Genomic DNA, 15837 nt, shown 5'->3' on the forward strand with positions numbered 1-15837 from the left:
GTGTAATCGTAGAGCAGCTCTTCACATTTTTTAATTGCTTGATGTTGTGCGTTTAGTAGTAATCCCACAGAAATGGGGTGTAAGGGTTGTGGAGAGCGTACCTTGTCCCATAGTCTCTCTCTGTCCAGCGTGATGATGATCATGGCGGGATTCACCAGGTAACCGTTACTGTTGAAGGAGAAGTCGTTGTGTTCCCAGGTGACATTCAACATGTGCCTGTGAGAAAAAGAAAGAACAACAAGAAAGAGAAAGATGATCAGTCACTAAAAACAATTAACAAAAAGAAGAAAACATCATTAGCATTTCCCAATAAGCGAGCAGCTGTCTGGACTGAAATGCATTAATGAAAGACTAAATTGAAAAAAAAGAAGGAAAAAAGACAATGACATAATGTCTCCTCGTCCTACTTCTGTGACTTAGTGGGCCAGTGTCAGAATAATGACTTTTTATCTCCTTACATCTTTAACATCGTTTTAATTACAACTTTATCTTTAGCATTTTACTGAATAAACTTGACCCCTCTTAATTAGAGCAGCATTAACTTTGTGTCGTCCTCCCGGGTCAAATTGACCCCTCTGTTTTGACTGTTCCTTCTGTCCTCCGTTCCCTCTTTTCCTTTCTCCTTCCTTCCTTTCTTTCCTCTGTCCTTCTTTCTTCCTTCCATCTGTCCTTCCTCCCTCACTCCTTCCTTCCTCCCTCCTTCATTCCTTCCTTCCTCCCTCCCTCCTTCTTTCCTCCTTCCTTCTTTCCTTTCTCCTCCCTCCTTCCTTCCATCTTCGTCTTTCCTTCCTTCGTCTTTCCTTCCTTCGTCCTTTCCTTCCTTCCTTCCTTTCCTTCCTCCTTTCCTTCTTTCCTTCCTTCCTTCCTCCCTCCTTTCCTTCCTTCCTTCCTTCTTCCTCCCTTCCTTCCTCCCTCCTTTCCTCCCTTCTTCTCCTCCTTTCCTCCCTTCCTTCCTCCCTCCTTTCCTCCCTTTCATCCTTCCATCCTTCCTTGACTCGAGGACAACAAGAAGGTTAAGTCATAATTCTTAGAAACTGAAATAAAACAGTTTTTAGTTTGTATTTTATTCTTATTGTTGTCAGCTTCTGTCTGCTGCTCTAATGATTGTGAAACCTTTCCAAACTGATCGGATAATGTCACAAGTGTCTTGTTGTCAAACCAAAAAAACACAGTTGCTTTCATCAGTGTGTTAAAAAAAAACAAATGGAGCGACACGGTGACACGACAGCTGCTTCACTGCGTAGAGAAACAGTCACCCGCCTCCTTTGATTCCACCGTTTCATCACGTACATCCTCTTGTTATATTAGACCTGCGGTGCCACTCTCTCACCTCAGCCGTCACTCCAGCAGAGGTGATGAAAACCTGCTGGGAGGAGAATCGCCTCCAGCCCTGGTCTGTGTGAAAAGCCCATTTAATCTGGTAATCTGAGATAATCTAATTAACAGGTGAGCTGACTCATTATTAACCCTCCTGTTGTCCTCCAGTCAAGGGAGGAAGGGATGGAAGGAAGGGAGGGAGGAGGGAGGGAGGGAGAAGGAAGGAAGGAAAGGAGGGAAGGAAGGAAAGGAGGGAGGAAGGAGGGAAGGAAAGGAGGGAGGGAGGAAGGAAGGAAGAAAGAATGAAGGGAGGGACGAAGGAAGGATGGAGGGAGGGAGGGAGGAGGGAAGTACGGAAGGAAGGAAGGAAAGGAGGGGGGAAGGAAGGAAGGTAGGAGGGAGGGAGGAAGGGAGGGAGGGAGGATGGACGGAGGAAAGAAGGAAGGTAGGAGGGCGGGAGGGAGAAAGGAAAAGAGGAAGGGAGGAAAGAAGGACAGGAAATAAAGGAGGAAGGAGGGAAGGAAAGAAGAAGTGAGGGAGAAAGGAAGGACAGAAGAAAGGAAGAAAGGGGGATGGGGAAAAGAGAGGAAGGAAAAAAGAGAGAAGGAAGGACGGAGGAAGGACAGACGGAAGGAAGGAAGTGAGGAAAGAAGGAACAGTTAAAACAGACGGGGGTCCATTTGACCCGGGAGCACGACACAAAAGAAAAATATCTCCCATCCAGTGAGCACATATCAGAAAAACGGAGGGAGATGTAAATGTTTGATCTGGCAGGAACGAGCAGAGATAATAGGAAGTGCTTTGTTCTATCTTATCAACCTTCACGTTATTGGTGAGGGAGAGCCGCTGCTAGTTAAATCATACCCGCTGGGTTTTAAGAAGTTTGCTCTGAATCAAAGCCTGAGATAATATTCACAATTTTCCACCTTTTTCATCGACGGGTTTTGGATTTTAACAAAAGGAAGAGTCGTCTCCGCCTTCGGCTTCACAGATTCCCAAAAAAGATGATTTACTTCTGACATCAGAGAGACGGAGTGATGTTGAATAGGAAAGAAGAAAGGAAGGAAGAAGGGAGGGAGGAAGAAGGGAGGAAGGAAGGAAGGGAGGGAGGAAGAAGGAAGGAAGAAAAGGAGGGAGGGAAGGAAGGAAAGGAGGAGGGAAGGGAGTAAAAGGAAGGAAGGAAGGAGGAAGGGAGGGAGGAAGGAAGGTGGGAAGGAAGGAAGGAAGGGAGGGAGGAAGAAGGAAGGAAGAAACGGAGGGCTTCCTCCGTTCTTCTTTCCTTTCATTCTTTCCTCCCTTCCTCCTTTCCTTCCTTCCCTTCCTTCCTCCCTCCTTTCCTTCCATCTTCCTTCCTCCCTCCCTTCCTTCCTTCTTCCTTCCTCCCTCCCTTCCTTCCTTCTTCCTTCCTCCCTCCTTTCCATCCTTCTTCCTCCCTTCCTTGCTTATTTCCTCCGTCCTTCCTTCATTCCTCCCTTCCAACCCTTCCACCACTCAATTACCTCGCACAGTCTCCAAGAGATATAGCGGAGCACTTGCTCGGTGGTGAGGAGATAAGAGAGGGGGGGGGGGGGGGGGGGGGGGGGTAGCAGCTGGGCAGAGGACACAGTTTGGGGAGAATGACGGTCGTCGTAAAATGAGGTCCACTACACCAAACAGATGGGAAGTCATGAATAAATAAATGACTGTTGACCTCTTTTATGCCACATCTTACAGATATAAGTCAGTACAGTAACACCGCTGAGTGTTACTCTTCCTGATGTATCTGTAGAGGAGGAGAATCAATATTCCCTTTGTGACAAAACTGCAAGGTTATTATAATTATATGCAACAAAAAGAGTCCTCATGGGAAATGACACAGTTGACTGTTTAATTGCAAATGTTGACGGACTCTTACTTAACCCTTACATCCTGTTCACTGTCAAATTTGACCCATTTTTATATTTGAGAGTTGTAAAAACACCATATGCACATTTATTTTAGCTGGACATGTTCTTAATGTGACCCACAATGTACTCCTTAAACTAACTACTACAATCAATTGAATGTCATTCATAAAGCGCCAAACCACAACGAAAGTTATCTCAAGGCACTTTCCACATAGAGCAGGTCTAGCCTCTAGGTTAAAGGCACCAAACATTTGCCCGTGAGCCGCACTTGGCGACAGCGGCGAGGAAAAACTCCCCGCCTCAAGCAGAGCCGGCTCTAGGTCGGGGGTGTTTGGTTAACACGAGCTACCATCTGGATATATTTGGCAGAAATAACATATAAGCCTTAGTGTCTGGTCTAAACACAGCAGAGGAGATACTGTACTGTTTCATGTGTGATAGAGTTGACATGTCGTTTTCATGCAGCAGCGTCATTAACGGCAAACCCCTGCAAAAATGTCTTTGAACCACTGACACACTAGCATGCATAGATGCCTTATGCTGTGTGTTTCTGTTCGTGGCAACACACGTATCAATACAGCGAAGGAATGGCCGACCCTGCCACCAAACACTGAACATTCATTATTATGGCAAGTATTTACAAAAAGGAGAATACTTTGAAGCACAGAAATCCATAAGCCCCTTTTTTTTTTAATGTGTAGTTTTTCCTCATTAAAAATCCTGCTAGGAAAGGGAGGAGCTACGCTGTTGGAAATGCTGGAAATGTCATGTTCCTTTAATACGGTGGCCGATCGGGGCCAAGCGCTTCATTTGGGGGAGAACAGCTGCAAGTACAGACACGATGCAAACTCCAAAACACAAACAAAAGTCAAAACAAATACACTTACAAAATCGCGCTGCAAATAAAACACACGCTGTCAGAAACACCTGCATTAAGAGAAACGCTGCATAACCACTCACTACAACGGAAGTGCCCCAAACCTACAGGGGGGGCTCTAGGTTGTCTCAACTAAACGTTACGCTACCTTGCAATGCCGTTACTTTTGACAGCTGCATCGTTTCTGTAGTTGCAGCTGTTCTCCCCGAAATGAAGCGGTTGGCCCCGGTCGGCCACCGTAGACAAAGGCAAGAAACTATATTTCAGTATAATGTAAGCCTGTTTAGATAAAGACCCAGATCTCTCTGCAACCAAAGTTAATAATGGCCGCCATTTGAGCAATCCAATCTTATTTGACATTTTCTTTTAGATTTGACTCTCTTATAGATTCATACTTAAAATGAAAAACTACTGCAAATCCATATAATTACCATTTCAGCTAATTACAAATTAAAATCAGTTGTTCTCAAGCCGCCTCCTTCTTGCACCTTAGCTTACCTGAACAGCGTGTCATTAGTAGAAGGTGGTTTGAGCGGGTTGTGACAGTCGCTGTGGCCCTCCGGAACGAAGCCTCTCTGTTTCCGAAAGCTTTGCACGCCTTTCACCACGATGGCTACGCCGTCCCGAACCCTTTTCCTCAAGCTCATCCTCCACCGGTCTGTGATGATGCTGATGAGCCCCACGGGGAAGCTGTCGGGCGGAGGGATATCCGGGTTCCCCACAGCCAGGCTGGGGATAATCCAGATGTAGCCCGGCCCCACCAGTCCAGACTCGCTCGCCATGGTGAACAAGTACTGGGCTTCTTCGTGAGAGCAGTAGACCAGCAGCACCTGGGCGTCTATCTGCTGCAGAAGCCTCCGAGCTCGGATGTCGTTCATGCCGTCGGCGGACATGTCGAATGTCAGCACGTCCTGAAGCTCCCACATGAAGTAGCTGGTGTCTGTGAAGGACTTGATGTAATCCACGTAGGTTTCGTAGCCCGGGTAGAGGCTGGTGATGACGACGAAGCTGTCCCAGTTGTACTCCTCCATCACCTTGAACATGCCGTTGATCTGCTGCTCGATGGAGGAGCCCAGCTGGAGGAAGTTAGAGCCTTCACCCTGGAGGTAGAGAAGCATATTGCATCATGATGAGGAGACGGAGAATGTTTTGAAAACCTTTTACTGTTAATTAACCCACTGTAAGCGATTCACTCCTCAGTTATGAGCTAAATTAACACATCGTAATTCAATGTGTATATCAAATTGACCCCATCTGTTTTGACTGTTCCTCCTTTCCTCCCTTCCTTCCGTCTGTCCTTCCTTCCTTCCTCCTTTCCTCCCTTCCTTCCTCCCTCCTTTTCTTCCTTCCTTCCTCCCTCCTTTTCTTCCTTCCTTCTTCCCTCCTTTTCTTCCTTCCTTCCTTCCTTCCTTCCTTCCTTCCTTCCTTCCTTCCTTCCTTCCTTCCTCCCACCTCTCCTTCTTTCCTTCCTTCCTTCCTTCCTTCCTTCCTTCCTTCCTTCCTTCTTTCCTTCCCTCCTTCCTTCCTTACCTTCCTCCCTCCCTTCCTTTCCTCCCTTCCTTTCTCCCTCCTTTTCTTCCTTCTTCCTTCCTTCCTGTCTTCCTTCCTTTCCTTTCCCTCCTTCCTTCCTCTCCTTCCTCCCTTCCTTCCTTCTTCCCTCCCTCCTTTTCTCCCTTCCTTCTTTCCTTCCTTCCATAATGCCTTCCTTCCTTCTTTCCTTCCTTCCTTCCATCTTTCCTTCCTTCCTTGACTCGAGGACAACAGGAGGGTTAATTAACCCACTGTAAGCGATTCACTCCTCAGTTATAAGCTAAATTAACACATCCTAATTTAATGTGTATAATTATATATTAATATAATGTGGAGGAGCCGCTTCATATCTACGAGGGTTCTCCTGAGAAAATGCACATCATTTGTTCTTCGGACAAACCACACACAGAGACGCGAGTTGCCCAACCAGTACAGTCTGCAGCAGCTTTCTGACAGGACCTAAGTGGTTCTGCTTTATTTTGCTCTTCCAGGAGCTGCAGCCCCATTCATCACTTAAACCCACACGTCTCACTTTTTGCCGCACAAACACTGGCCGTCATCCATATTTGCAAATTCAGAGGGATGGCACTATCACTGTGACCGGCTCTGCGTTTCATCTGTCTTTTTCTGCAAATGCAATGACCTTGATAGAGGAAGGTGGTTTGTTTTTTTTGTTTGTTAACTGTTTTATTAAAATAAGTGGAGAGGAGGGAAAAATACTGTACAGCAGGTGGCATTTTAACCTTTGTGTCGTCTTCCCAGGTCAAATTGACCCCGTCTGTTTTGACTGTTCCTCCCTTCCTTCCTTCCGTCTGTCCTTCTTCCCTCCCTCCTTCTCTCTTTCTTTCCTTCCTCTTTCTTTCCTCCCTCCTTCTTTCCTTCCTTCCTTCCTTCCTTCCTTCCGTCATTTCCTTCTTCTCTTCCTTCTTTCCTCCCTCCCTCCTACTCTCTTTCTTTCCTCCCCCCTAGCTTCTTTCCTTCCTTCTTCCTTCCTTTCCCTCCTCCCTCCCACCTTTCCTTCCTTCTTCCTCCCTTCCTCCCTTCCTTCCTTCCTTCCTCCCTCTTTGCCTTCCTTTTTCTCCCTTCATCCCTTCCTTCCTCCCTCCTTTTTTCCTTCTTCCTTCCTTCCTTCCTTCCTTCCTTCCTTCCTTCCTTCCTTCCTAACTTCCTTCCTTCCTTCCTTCCTTCCTTCCTCCCTCTTTTCCTTGCTTCTTCCTCCCTTCCTTCCTTTCTCCCTCTTTTCCTTCCTTCCTTCCTTCCTTCCTTCCTTCCTTCCTTCCTTCCTTCCTTCCTTCCTTCCTTCCTCTCTCTTTTCCTTCCTTTCTTCCATCCTCCCTTCCTTCCATTTATATCTACAGACAATGAATGACTGAATGAATCAATGAATGACTGAGATTTATAATTGCTGGTGTCTGCAATTACTCTCACTGATGGCTTGGTGGACAGTAAGAAACCTATTTAACATATAAAGCAGTAATAATGCCATTATCTACAACTTATAACCTCTTTATAAATGGGGGGGGGGGGGGGGGGGGGGGGGGTTGTTAGAAATAAATACTGAAATACAAGCAACTAGCAATGCAACTTGCAGGAGTTGGGGGCAAGCATCAACTGAGATCCCTTTTCTTCACAGTAATTATGCCAGAGTATCATAATTAATGTGACAGTGATGGATTGATGTGACTGCACATGTAGATCACTTTCACTTCAACAGGGATTATTGATTCTTCAGCAGATTCCAATTACCCTGCCACATTTTGACTATGCGCCACATCGCTCTGCAAAACCAAACACCAATCGCCAAAAGCATAAGCAGTTTGTTTTTGTATGAGATTACTGTTGAGTGATAAAACTTGAGATATTTTGTTGTTCACCAGGGTTAAACGATAAGGATTTCGGTTTTATTGACAAAATTACTTTTTTTTTTTTTGCCTCCAGTCTTTCCGAAGTATAAATGTTTTGACTCTGGAGCGATCTTGTTATAAAAGCTCCATGCCTCTGCTGGCTGATAGGGTTGCTGGCCCCTTACTGACCCTTTCCCTCTCTGGGGGAAAAAAAAAAAAACACTCCATCCTGAGCGCCGGGCCCTTCGGAGCTCAGGAACAGAGGGGTTAGGTATATCCTGAGACTGCAAACAGGCCCGTGATCTTATTCAGCCTGTCTCCTTGTTGTCCTTGAGAGAAGTTCAGCTGTCTCGTGATGTATGAGCGTCTCATGATTTCCGACGTCACAGCTACTTCCACCGAGCCTCTGACTTGCACCATGCTGCTCATACCCCTGAAAACATTTCCTTTTTTTCTTTGTTGCTGCCTTGTTTCACTCGTCACTGCACTTGTTTCTTCACACACAAATCCATCTATTATCCTTTAAGAAGAGAAACTGAGACAAAAAAGACCTGTTGTATCTATATGTAATGAGTAGATTTAAACATTCATTTATTCATTGAAAGAGGAGCGGTTGCCTAAACCACCAACATATGCATTGTGCCTTAAGTTAAAACAACTGAAAGGAAATAATATCTATTCTTTTGCCACAGGAAGCAGCCTTTTTTTCCATTTCATTAAATTAAAACCAGAGCTAGACCAAAGCTTTTTCCTTTTAAAAAATGGCTCATCGTATATATGTTCTTGATTAATATTCACATACAATACTGCAAAATGAAATTCGGTTATCAGCGTCTCTACTAGGAATTGGTTTCTGCTCTGTAAGGGACCGGCTGTGGACTAAGATGGATAAGACTGCACCCGAGCCCGCTTGCTGCATACATCCATACTGGGTAAAGGGATCTTATGCAGGTTAGTCACGGAGGAGCATGGGAAGATCGTATAAATCTACTCATTTTCTCCATCTCCAGACTGTCCCATAGCATCCGCAATGGGTGCACAATCAGTTTTCTCCTAGACAGGCGCTGAGGTGTCAGAGTGTGTTTGTGCTTTCTTTATACACATGTGCTTATATTTCAGTATGCTTTGTACATGCTTACTAGCCTAAGGGTCTGTCAAAGTCAAACGCCCACCCCCCCACCCTGCAAACTACAACCTCAACAGCTCAATTAGCAGAGAGCAGACTGATAGCGCGGCCCAAATGAGCCTGGGGCATTACCAGGGGCTCGGCTGTAGCTCAACGCCTGAAGTCACGACCGCTTGTCAACGTGCAAAACATGCACAATACGGTGCAAAGTCCAAAGCATATGGCTGTAGGAATAAAATTATACTAACAGTCTCAGAGAGAATGTTTTATGGATTCTCTACTTACCAGGATGCATATAACAACTAAGGAGTTTATTGCAGGTTGTACTATGTGTCAAAATTGTTCTAACTATAGACTGTATATAAGAAATGGACGTAACATCCGTGACGTCACCCATTGGTTTGTGGACTGCTGCTCGGAGGCCAATAGTATCGGATCTGAGCAGCGCCATCTTGAAAATTTCAGGTGCATGCTGGGAAAAATAAAAACAGGGATTCTACTTATATGGGCATCAGGAGGAGCATGAGGCGCCCTCCTGAACCTGTGAACCAATCAACCTGTCAATCACGACGTAGCCACGCCCTAATGCATACCCTGCTTTATCGTCAAATATAAAATCAGGGAGGCCAAAATGTCCCAAATGAACATCATACTGCATTGAAGAAGGCTTTAAACTAGCGATTGAGACCATAAACACATTTTGAAAACGTTTACTGAGGTTAGAAATCAAGTGAGACTCTCCATTCAGCAGTAAGCTTTACTTCCACAGCGTTAGCTCACAGTAATAGTCTACAGTCCCAAAGAAGATTACAGCCATTGAGTGGAAAGCTTAGCTTCACAACGCTGAGATTACATCCATGAGGGTAGAATATACAGAATGATTCATATCTGTTTACAAACATAGATGCCCAAATACAGTTAGTCCACAATTTTAACTTTTTAACCCTTTTAACATTTTGGGTTTCAGTCTTGATATTGCACGAATGCTTTGTGGCGTGAAGATTAGTTGTTAGATGCTTTGAAACTGGTGTAAATCAGAGCTGTTTGAAACCAATACTGTTTTCTTTTAATTATTTAAAAGCACCCAACATACAATCACTGACCATTACCTGCTCTGAAATCCTCTCATTTGATAGCTAAAGGTTATTTGAATGACTCAGGTGGGGTTGGGACTATTGGTAGACTTGCAATGCATCAAAACCATATAAAGGAAAACCAGATATTAGTTGGCTCAAAGGGGCTAAAGCAACGATGAAATGCTGAGGATATGGAACAGAAAGTGGCACATGGTTCTTCTGGTCACATGACTGAGCTGCAGCCATCCCCCACTCTCTCTCTCTCTCTCTATGAAGAGTGACTTCTGGCCACGGCTCTTTGCTGCGACATATGTCTGCCTCCGCCACGCCGCAGGAAGTGCCCTGGCAACGCTTTCCTGTGCAGCTGACGTCACAGAGATCCTGCATGGCAACCAGGAACAGACACACAACTCCCTGGTCGTTTGCCATTTCTCTATTACGATAATGTGTAGATGGTGTGGAGCAAGACTGAAAGCGTTAGGGAATTTTCCATCATTAATATGCACTGGTCAAACTAGGCTTTGCGGTCATAGCAAGGCCTCACCAAATATTGGGTTTAGACACTGTCTCCCCTTGAGATAGTGGTAAGCAGTGAGTCTGCTCCTTTTGGGGAAAACAGGGGGCTTTTTGATAGTGTTGCTATAGCAGCCAAGGTCAGATATGTGTTTGACTGTTTTCCCTGAATGGGGTAAAGGTAACTGGAGTCAGAGGTTTGACATAGTGTTGGATGTAGGACAAAGGTCCTGAGTGAGGTCTAAGCAATGTTTTGTGTATAGACCAGTAGACTACATTCTGTATATTGTAGATGTGTTGGATCTGCCCATATTTGGGCATGGCTCAACCGTGGGCATTATCTGTGTGGTCTAGCCCCGTAGGAGAGAAACTTCAGAATTGAAGGGAGCATCAGAACATAACATGTACTGATCATTCATTCACTTCTCCTTGGCCAAGTAAATAAACCTTTTCAATACAAGACATCCTGGACTCCTGTCTACTCTCTCCATTGATGTATGGGCTGCATCATTAAAATCTCTATCTGAAAGCAGTGGTACAGTATGAAGTATATCTATCTGTGTAGAATGAGACAGTGACTCAAATTAACCCTAATCCTAATCTGAGTTTTGCATCAGTTTCTTATAAAATAACTATATCTTAGTAACTGATATTGTGCAATTCTGTTGTTAAAAGCATTGACTAAAAAGTAAATGATCAAAAAATCTCACGGAGCACCTTGGTAGCTGAGTGGTAAAGGTGCATGCCACATAAAAGCAGCATCAATGGTTGGATTCGGGCAAGGGACCTTTGCTGCAGGTCGTGCACAGAGTATATTGACTGCACTGTATGCCACCCACAGTCAAATAAAGGCAAAAAAACCCTAAAATAAATCTTTAAACAAAAAAAAAAATCAAAGGAATTACCCAAACAAAAGTAAAGCAGTCTTTGCATTACTGCATTTACATATAACCACTGTCTTATCCAACAGCAATGACAACATTAACTTACAGAGCTAGATATGTAATTAGGACTTCGGCAAGTACTTTTTCCAAGTGTCATTTTATTTGAACTTGATCCTTTACTTCCTTTCCCAAGCCTTTATATTGTCAGTCCCTTTTGGAATTATGGATTGTTATATATATGAAGATATTAACAGCCTGTCTGTCATTTTATATATATGTGCAAGTCAGTGCCTGTGAACAAACTTAGATTGTTTTTCGGTTCAGTTGTTGGATTACACTGAACAGTATTCTTTACTCTACACTGTCAATTCTGCTGCACCAACATAAATCATGTTGCAGCAAAAAAAGACATATTGAGACGTACAATATGTCTTTCTTAATGTCTTTTCTGCATTTTAGTGTTGCACTTCCATGAGCGAGATCCTGACTGTGATCCTAAACGTTGCATGATGCTCCTCAGAAAGACGCCACATCTTTGAAACTCTACAAATCCAGTTTGTGTTGGAGATCGCCTGCTAAAATGTGTTCTCCCAGACTGTTCCTCCTTTCCTCCCTTCCTTCCTTCCATCTGTCCTTCCTCCTTCCCTCCTTCTCTCTTCCTTCTCTCTTTCTTTCCTTCCTTTCTTCTTTCCTTCCTCCATCCATTTCTTCCTTCTGTCCTTCCTCCCTTCCTCCTCTCCTTCTTTCCTTCCCTCCTCCTCCTCTCCCTCCTTCTCTTTCTTTCCTCCCCCCTACCTTCCTCCCTTCCTTCTTTCCTCTGTCCTTCCTTCCTTCATTCCTTCCTTCCTCCTTCCTATTTTCCTTTCTCCCTCCCTCCCTCCTTCCTTTTTTTCCTCCCTCCTTCCTTTTTTCCTCCCTCCTTCCTTCCTTTCCCTTCCTCCCTCCCTCCTAATCTTTCTTTCCTCCTCCTACCTTCCTCCCTTCCTTCCTTCCTCTGTCCTTCCTCCCTTCTTTCCTTCCTTTCTCCCTTCCTCTTTTCCTTTCTCCTCCCTCCCTCCCTCCCCCTCCTTCCTTCTTTCCTCCCTTCCTCCTACCTCCTTCTTTCCTCCGTCCGTACTTCCTTCCTTCCTTTCCTCCCTCCCTCCTTTCCTTCCTTCTTCCTCCTTCCTTCCTTCCTTCTTCCCTCCCTTCCTTCCTTGACTCGAGGACAACAGGAGGGTTAAATCTTCAAATGATGATTAAACTGACTTTGATGTGTAAATCAGTTTTTAGTTTTTTAATTCATTGAATCCAAACAATCTTCCCTTTGAGTCTTATGATGTTTAAGTTACACTGAATCAATGTTACCCTCCTCGTCTTGCTCTCCTTTAACTGCTTTGTATGACTTCTTTGTATTTGCTCTGCCTCAGTCTAGACATGTTACACTTTATCTGTGCCAGTGGTTTAAAATGCAGCAGGAGGTAGAAGTAGAGACAAGTGAGTTCAGGACGTAGCGAAGGCAGACAGAGAAAAAAAAAAAAAAAACCTGCTCTAGTTTTGTGAAAAGCCTCGGGCTCTTGTTCCTGCAAAGACAATCAAATTTTCGCTGGTGTCTGACTTACATTTAGTTCATTTACAGCGCCGTGGCTCGGAGGATGTGATCTGTCAGGCCTCAGACTGAATGCTTCAAAGGATGCTTTCAATTTTAGGTCTGGATATTGAACTAAATACATAATGAGAGAAAAAGCAGAATTCACGCTGTGCCTTTTCAAGAACCATAAAATCACAACTACCCCTCGAGTGTCTAATTACTTTATTTCTTCTTTATTCTTTATTTGTTCAGAGAGCATTCAGTCACAGTTTTTTTTTCTCCAATCATACAATAACAAGACTTCTGTGTGAGAAGCTGGAAGGATTCAGCCTTCACCCTCACTGAGATGCTGAGCGGTATATTTACCTTTTAATGGTTCACATAATTTTTTTTATGCATGTCACTACTTCATGCTGCAGGAAGTGATGAATCCAAACTTTGAGAGACTACAGCATGCAATGTATTATCAAGTGCAATGGAGTGAGTATGCATGGTGTTATTAGGAAAGAGATCTCATCAAACTATTCTACGCTTTGATTTGATTACTTAACCTTGGTGTCGTCCTCCCGGGTCAAATTGACCCCGTCTGTTTTGACTGTTCCTTCTTTCAACCCTTCCTTCCTTCCATCTGTCCTTCCTCCCTCCCTCCTTCTCTTTCGTTCCTTCCTCTCTTTCCTCCCTTCCTTCTTTCCTTACTCCATCCCCCTTTCTTCTTTCCTTCTGTCCTTCCTTCCTTTCCTTCCTCCCTTCCCTCTTCTCTCTTTCTTTCCTCCCCCTACCTTCCTCCCTTCCCCTGTCCTTCTTTCCTTCCTTCCTCCCTTCCTCTTTTCCTTTCTCCCTCCCACCCTCCCTCCTTCCTTCTTTCCTCCCTCCCTCCTACCTTCCTCCCATCTTCCTTCTTCCCTCTTTTCCTTCCTTCTTCCTTCCTCCCTCCTTTCCTTCCTTCTTCCTCTCTTCCTCCCTCCCTCTTTTCCTTCCTTCTTCCTTCCTCCCTCCTTTCCTTCCTCCCTCCTTTCCTTCCGTCTTCTTTCCTTCCTTCTTCCCTCCTTTACTTCCTTCTTCTTTCTTTCCTTCTTTCCTTCCTTCCTCCTTCCCTCTTTTCCTTCCTTCTTCCTCCCTTCCTCCCTTGACTCGAGGACAACAGGAGGGTTAAGAGGGATATGTTGGAGCTGACCTGTACTGTGGTGCAGGTGAAGAAGCAGATGAAGCTTTCACTAACATTTCAGTAATTTGTGTCAGCCATGATTACTGCTATTGATTTATCCACTGTTTGCTATTTGCCAGTCAGGCCAATCAGTTCCCATGGGCCTGCTCCGTGTTCAGAGTATACACCTTTGATTTCTTGTCCATATAAGTTGACGTATGGCTGCTAGCTTGAATGAGTCTTGATGTTTAGGTGCACACAGAGCAATATTCTTAGTGGAGTGAGCTTTGCTTAAAGTCCGTGTAAAGTAAGAATAAATATGTGTTCTGAGTTTGACATACCACAGAAAAGTGTGTTGTTAACCACCCTGCCAAATTTAAATGATTAAAAAAATCGGCAAATATATGAAATTAGGCTTCAAAGTTGTGTAAAAATCAGCCTGCTGTTTCTGCTCCCAAACGCTGTGGGAGTGCCCACCGAGTCCGCTGAAGCCCCGTCCCCTACCAAGTGTCAGCTGTCAATCAAAGTCACCACCTCTACCAGAAACATGGACACTATGTCTGAGAGCTTTCGGCTGCTAACTTGGCGGCTAACTCGGCTAACTGGCTAACTGTAGACTGTAGTAGTAGTAGTGTGCGCGGAATGTATTTATACCACTACAGCAGCAGGGGCGGGTTTATGCCAATTTTCAGACCCGCCCACTAAATCCTGAACACAGAAATCTTGAAACACAGTTTTTTTTAAGCCTAGCTCCACAATTTTTAATGGTTGAAATGCTTTATACACCTTTTTTAGAAATACATTTATGACCTATTTAATGTGTTAAGAAGAAAATGTCTGAATTCACTTTACACAGTCTTTAATTCTTCCATTCTTCTTCACCGGCATTTCAGTCCCTTCCTTTCTCCCAGTTGGATAGATAACAAAGCGGACAATGACAATAACATGTGCATGTGCTGTTACCAATCAACAAACTCAAATGTCCCGAAGACAGGAATCAGTTTATCACCTAATTTAATGCTGTCACTTTCAGGAAGATCAAAGGCTCGTCTCTCAGCGATACGTATGAAAAATGAATGAGCTCCATCACCTTGTTGACTACCTTTGACAGCATCCCATAAATCAATCGACGGGCGGCGGAGCTGATTACTTTAAAAGAAAAACCCCAAAGAGGGTTTGAAGAAAAATCATCCCTGTCATGTCTGCCATATTGTTAAATTTACGGCTTTTAAATATTTATAAAGTACAAATTGAAGCATAAATAGGTGATTACCAGTGTTGACTTAAGAGGAAGTCTTTTGGTTTTTTTGTTGTTGCTCGTTAACCAATCGAATAAACTTCTACTAATCTTGGAAGTCTTGAGTTTTACTCTCTGAAGGAGTTACTTTAACCTTTGTGTCGTCCTCCCGGGTCAAATTGACCCCGTCTGTTTTGACTGTTCCTCCCTTCCTTCCTTCCGTCTGTCCTTCCTCCCTCCTTCTTTCCTTCCTTCCCTCCTTTTCTCTTTCTTTCCTCTGTCCTTCTTTCCTTCCTTCCTTCCTTCCTTCCTCCCTTCCTCCCTCCCTCTTTTCCTTCCTTCCCTCTCTCCTTTCCTTCCTTCTTCCTCCCTCCTACCTTCCTTCCTCCCTCCTTTCCTTCCTTCTTCCTCCCTTCCAGAGTGCCCTTAATCCTTTCCCACTAGGTCCATGTTTGCATATTGTTTTTCTTTTGTGTTTGATTTACGGGGGCAACGTTCTTTAGCTCTTGAATAAAACTGTGTGCAAAATAAAGAGATTAGAATCTGAAGGTAGTAAGAACATTGTTGAAAATGTATGCCTTGGAAAAAGGTCAGAAAAAACGTTTAACCTTTGTGTCGTCCTCCCGGGTCAAATTGACCCCGTCGGTTTTGACTGTTCCTCCCTCCTTCCTTCTCTCTCTCTCTTTCCTCCCTTCCTTCTTTCCTTCTTCCATCCCCCTTTCTTCCTTCCGTCTGTCCTTCCTCCCTCCGTCTTTCTCTCTTTCTTTCCTTCCTCTCTCTTTCCTCCCTTCCTTCTTTCCTTCTTCCATCCCACTTCCTTCCTTCCTTCTGTC

General features: G+C 44.3%; 1 protein-coding gene across 1 annotated transcript in view; it reads right to left on the minus strand.

Moving 5' to 3' along the window:
* The window catches only part of grin2ca (glutamate receptor, ionotropic, N-methyl D-aspartate 2Ca), a 54806-nt gene that overhangs the window by 32704 nt on the left and 6265 nt on the right, over positions 1-15837 (minus strand). Inside the window, exons 2-3 of the mRNA XM_062438631.1 lie at positions 4579-5180; positions 102-216 (exon numbers count right to left, since the gene is read on the minus strand). Coding sequence (XP_062294615.1) covers positions 102-216; positions 4579-5180 — 717 coding nt within the window. The remainder of the gene's footprint in view (positions 1-101; positions 217-4578; positions 5181-15837) is intronic.

Source organism: Scomber scombrus, chromosome 18 (genome assembly GCF_963691925.1).
Source record: "Scomber scombrus chromosome 18, fScoSco1.1, whole genome shotgun sequence".
Taxonomy (NCBI): Eukaryota; Metazoa; Chordata; class Actinopteri; order Scombriformes; family Scombridae; genus Scomber; species Scomber scombrus.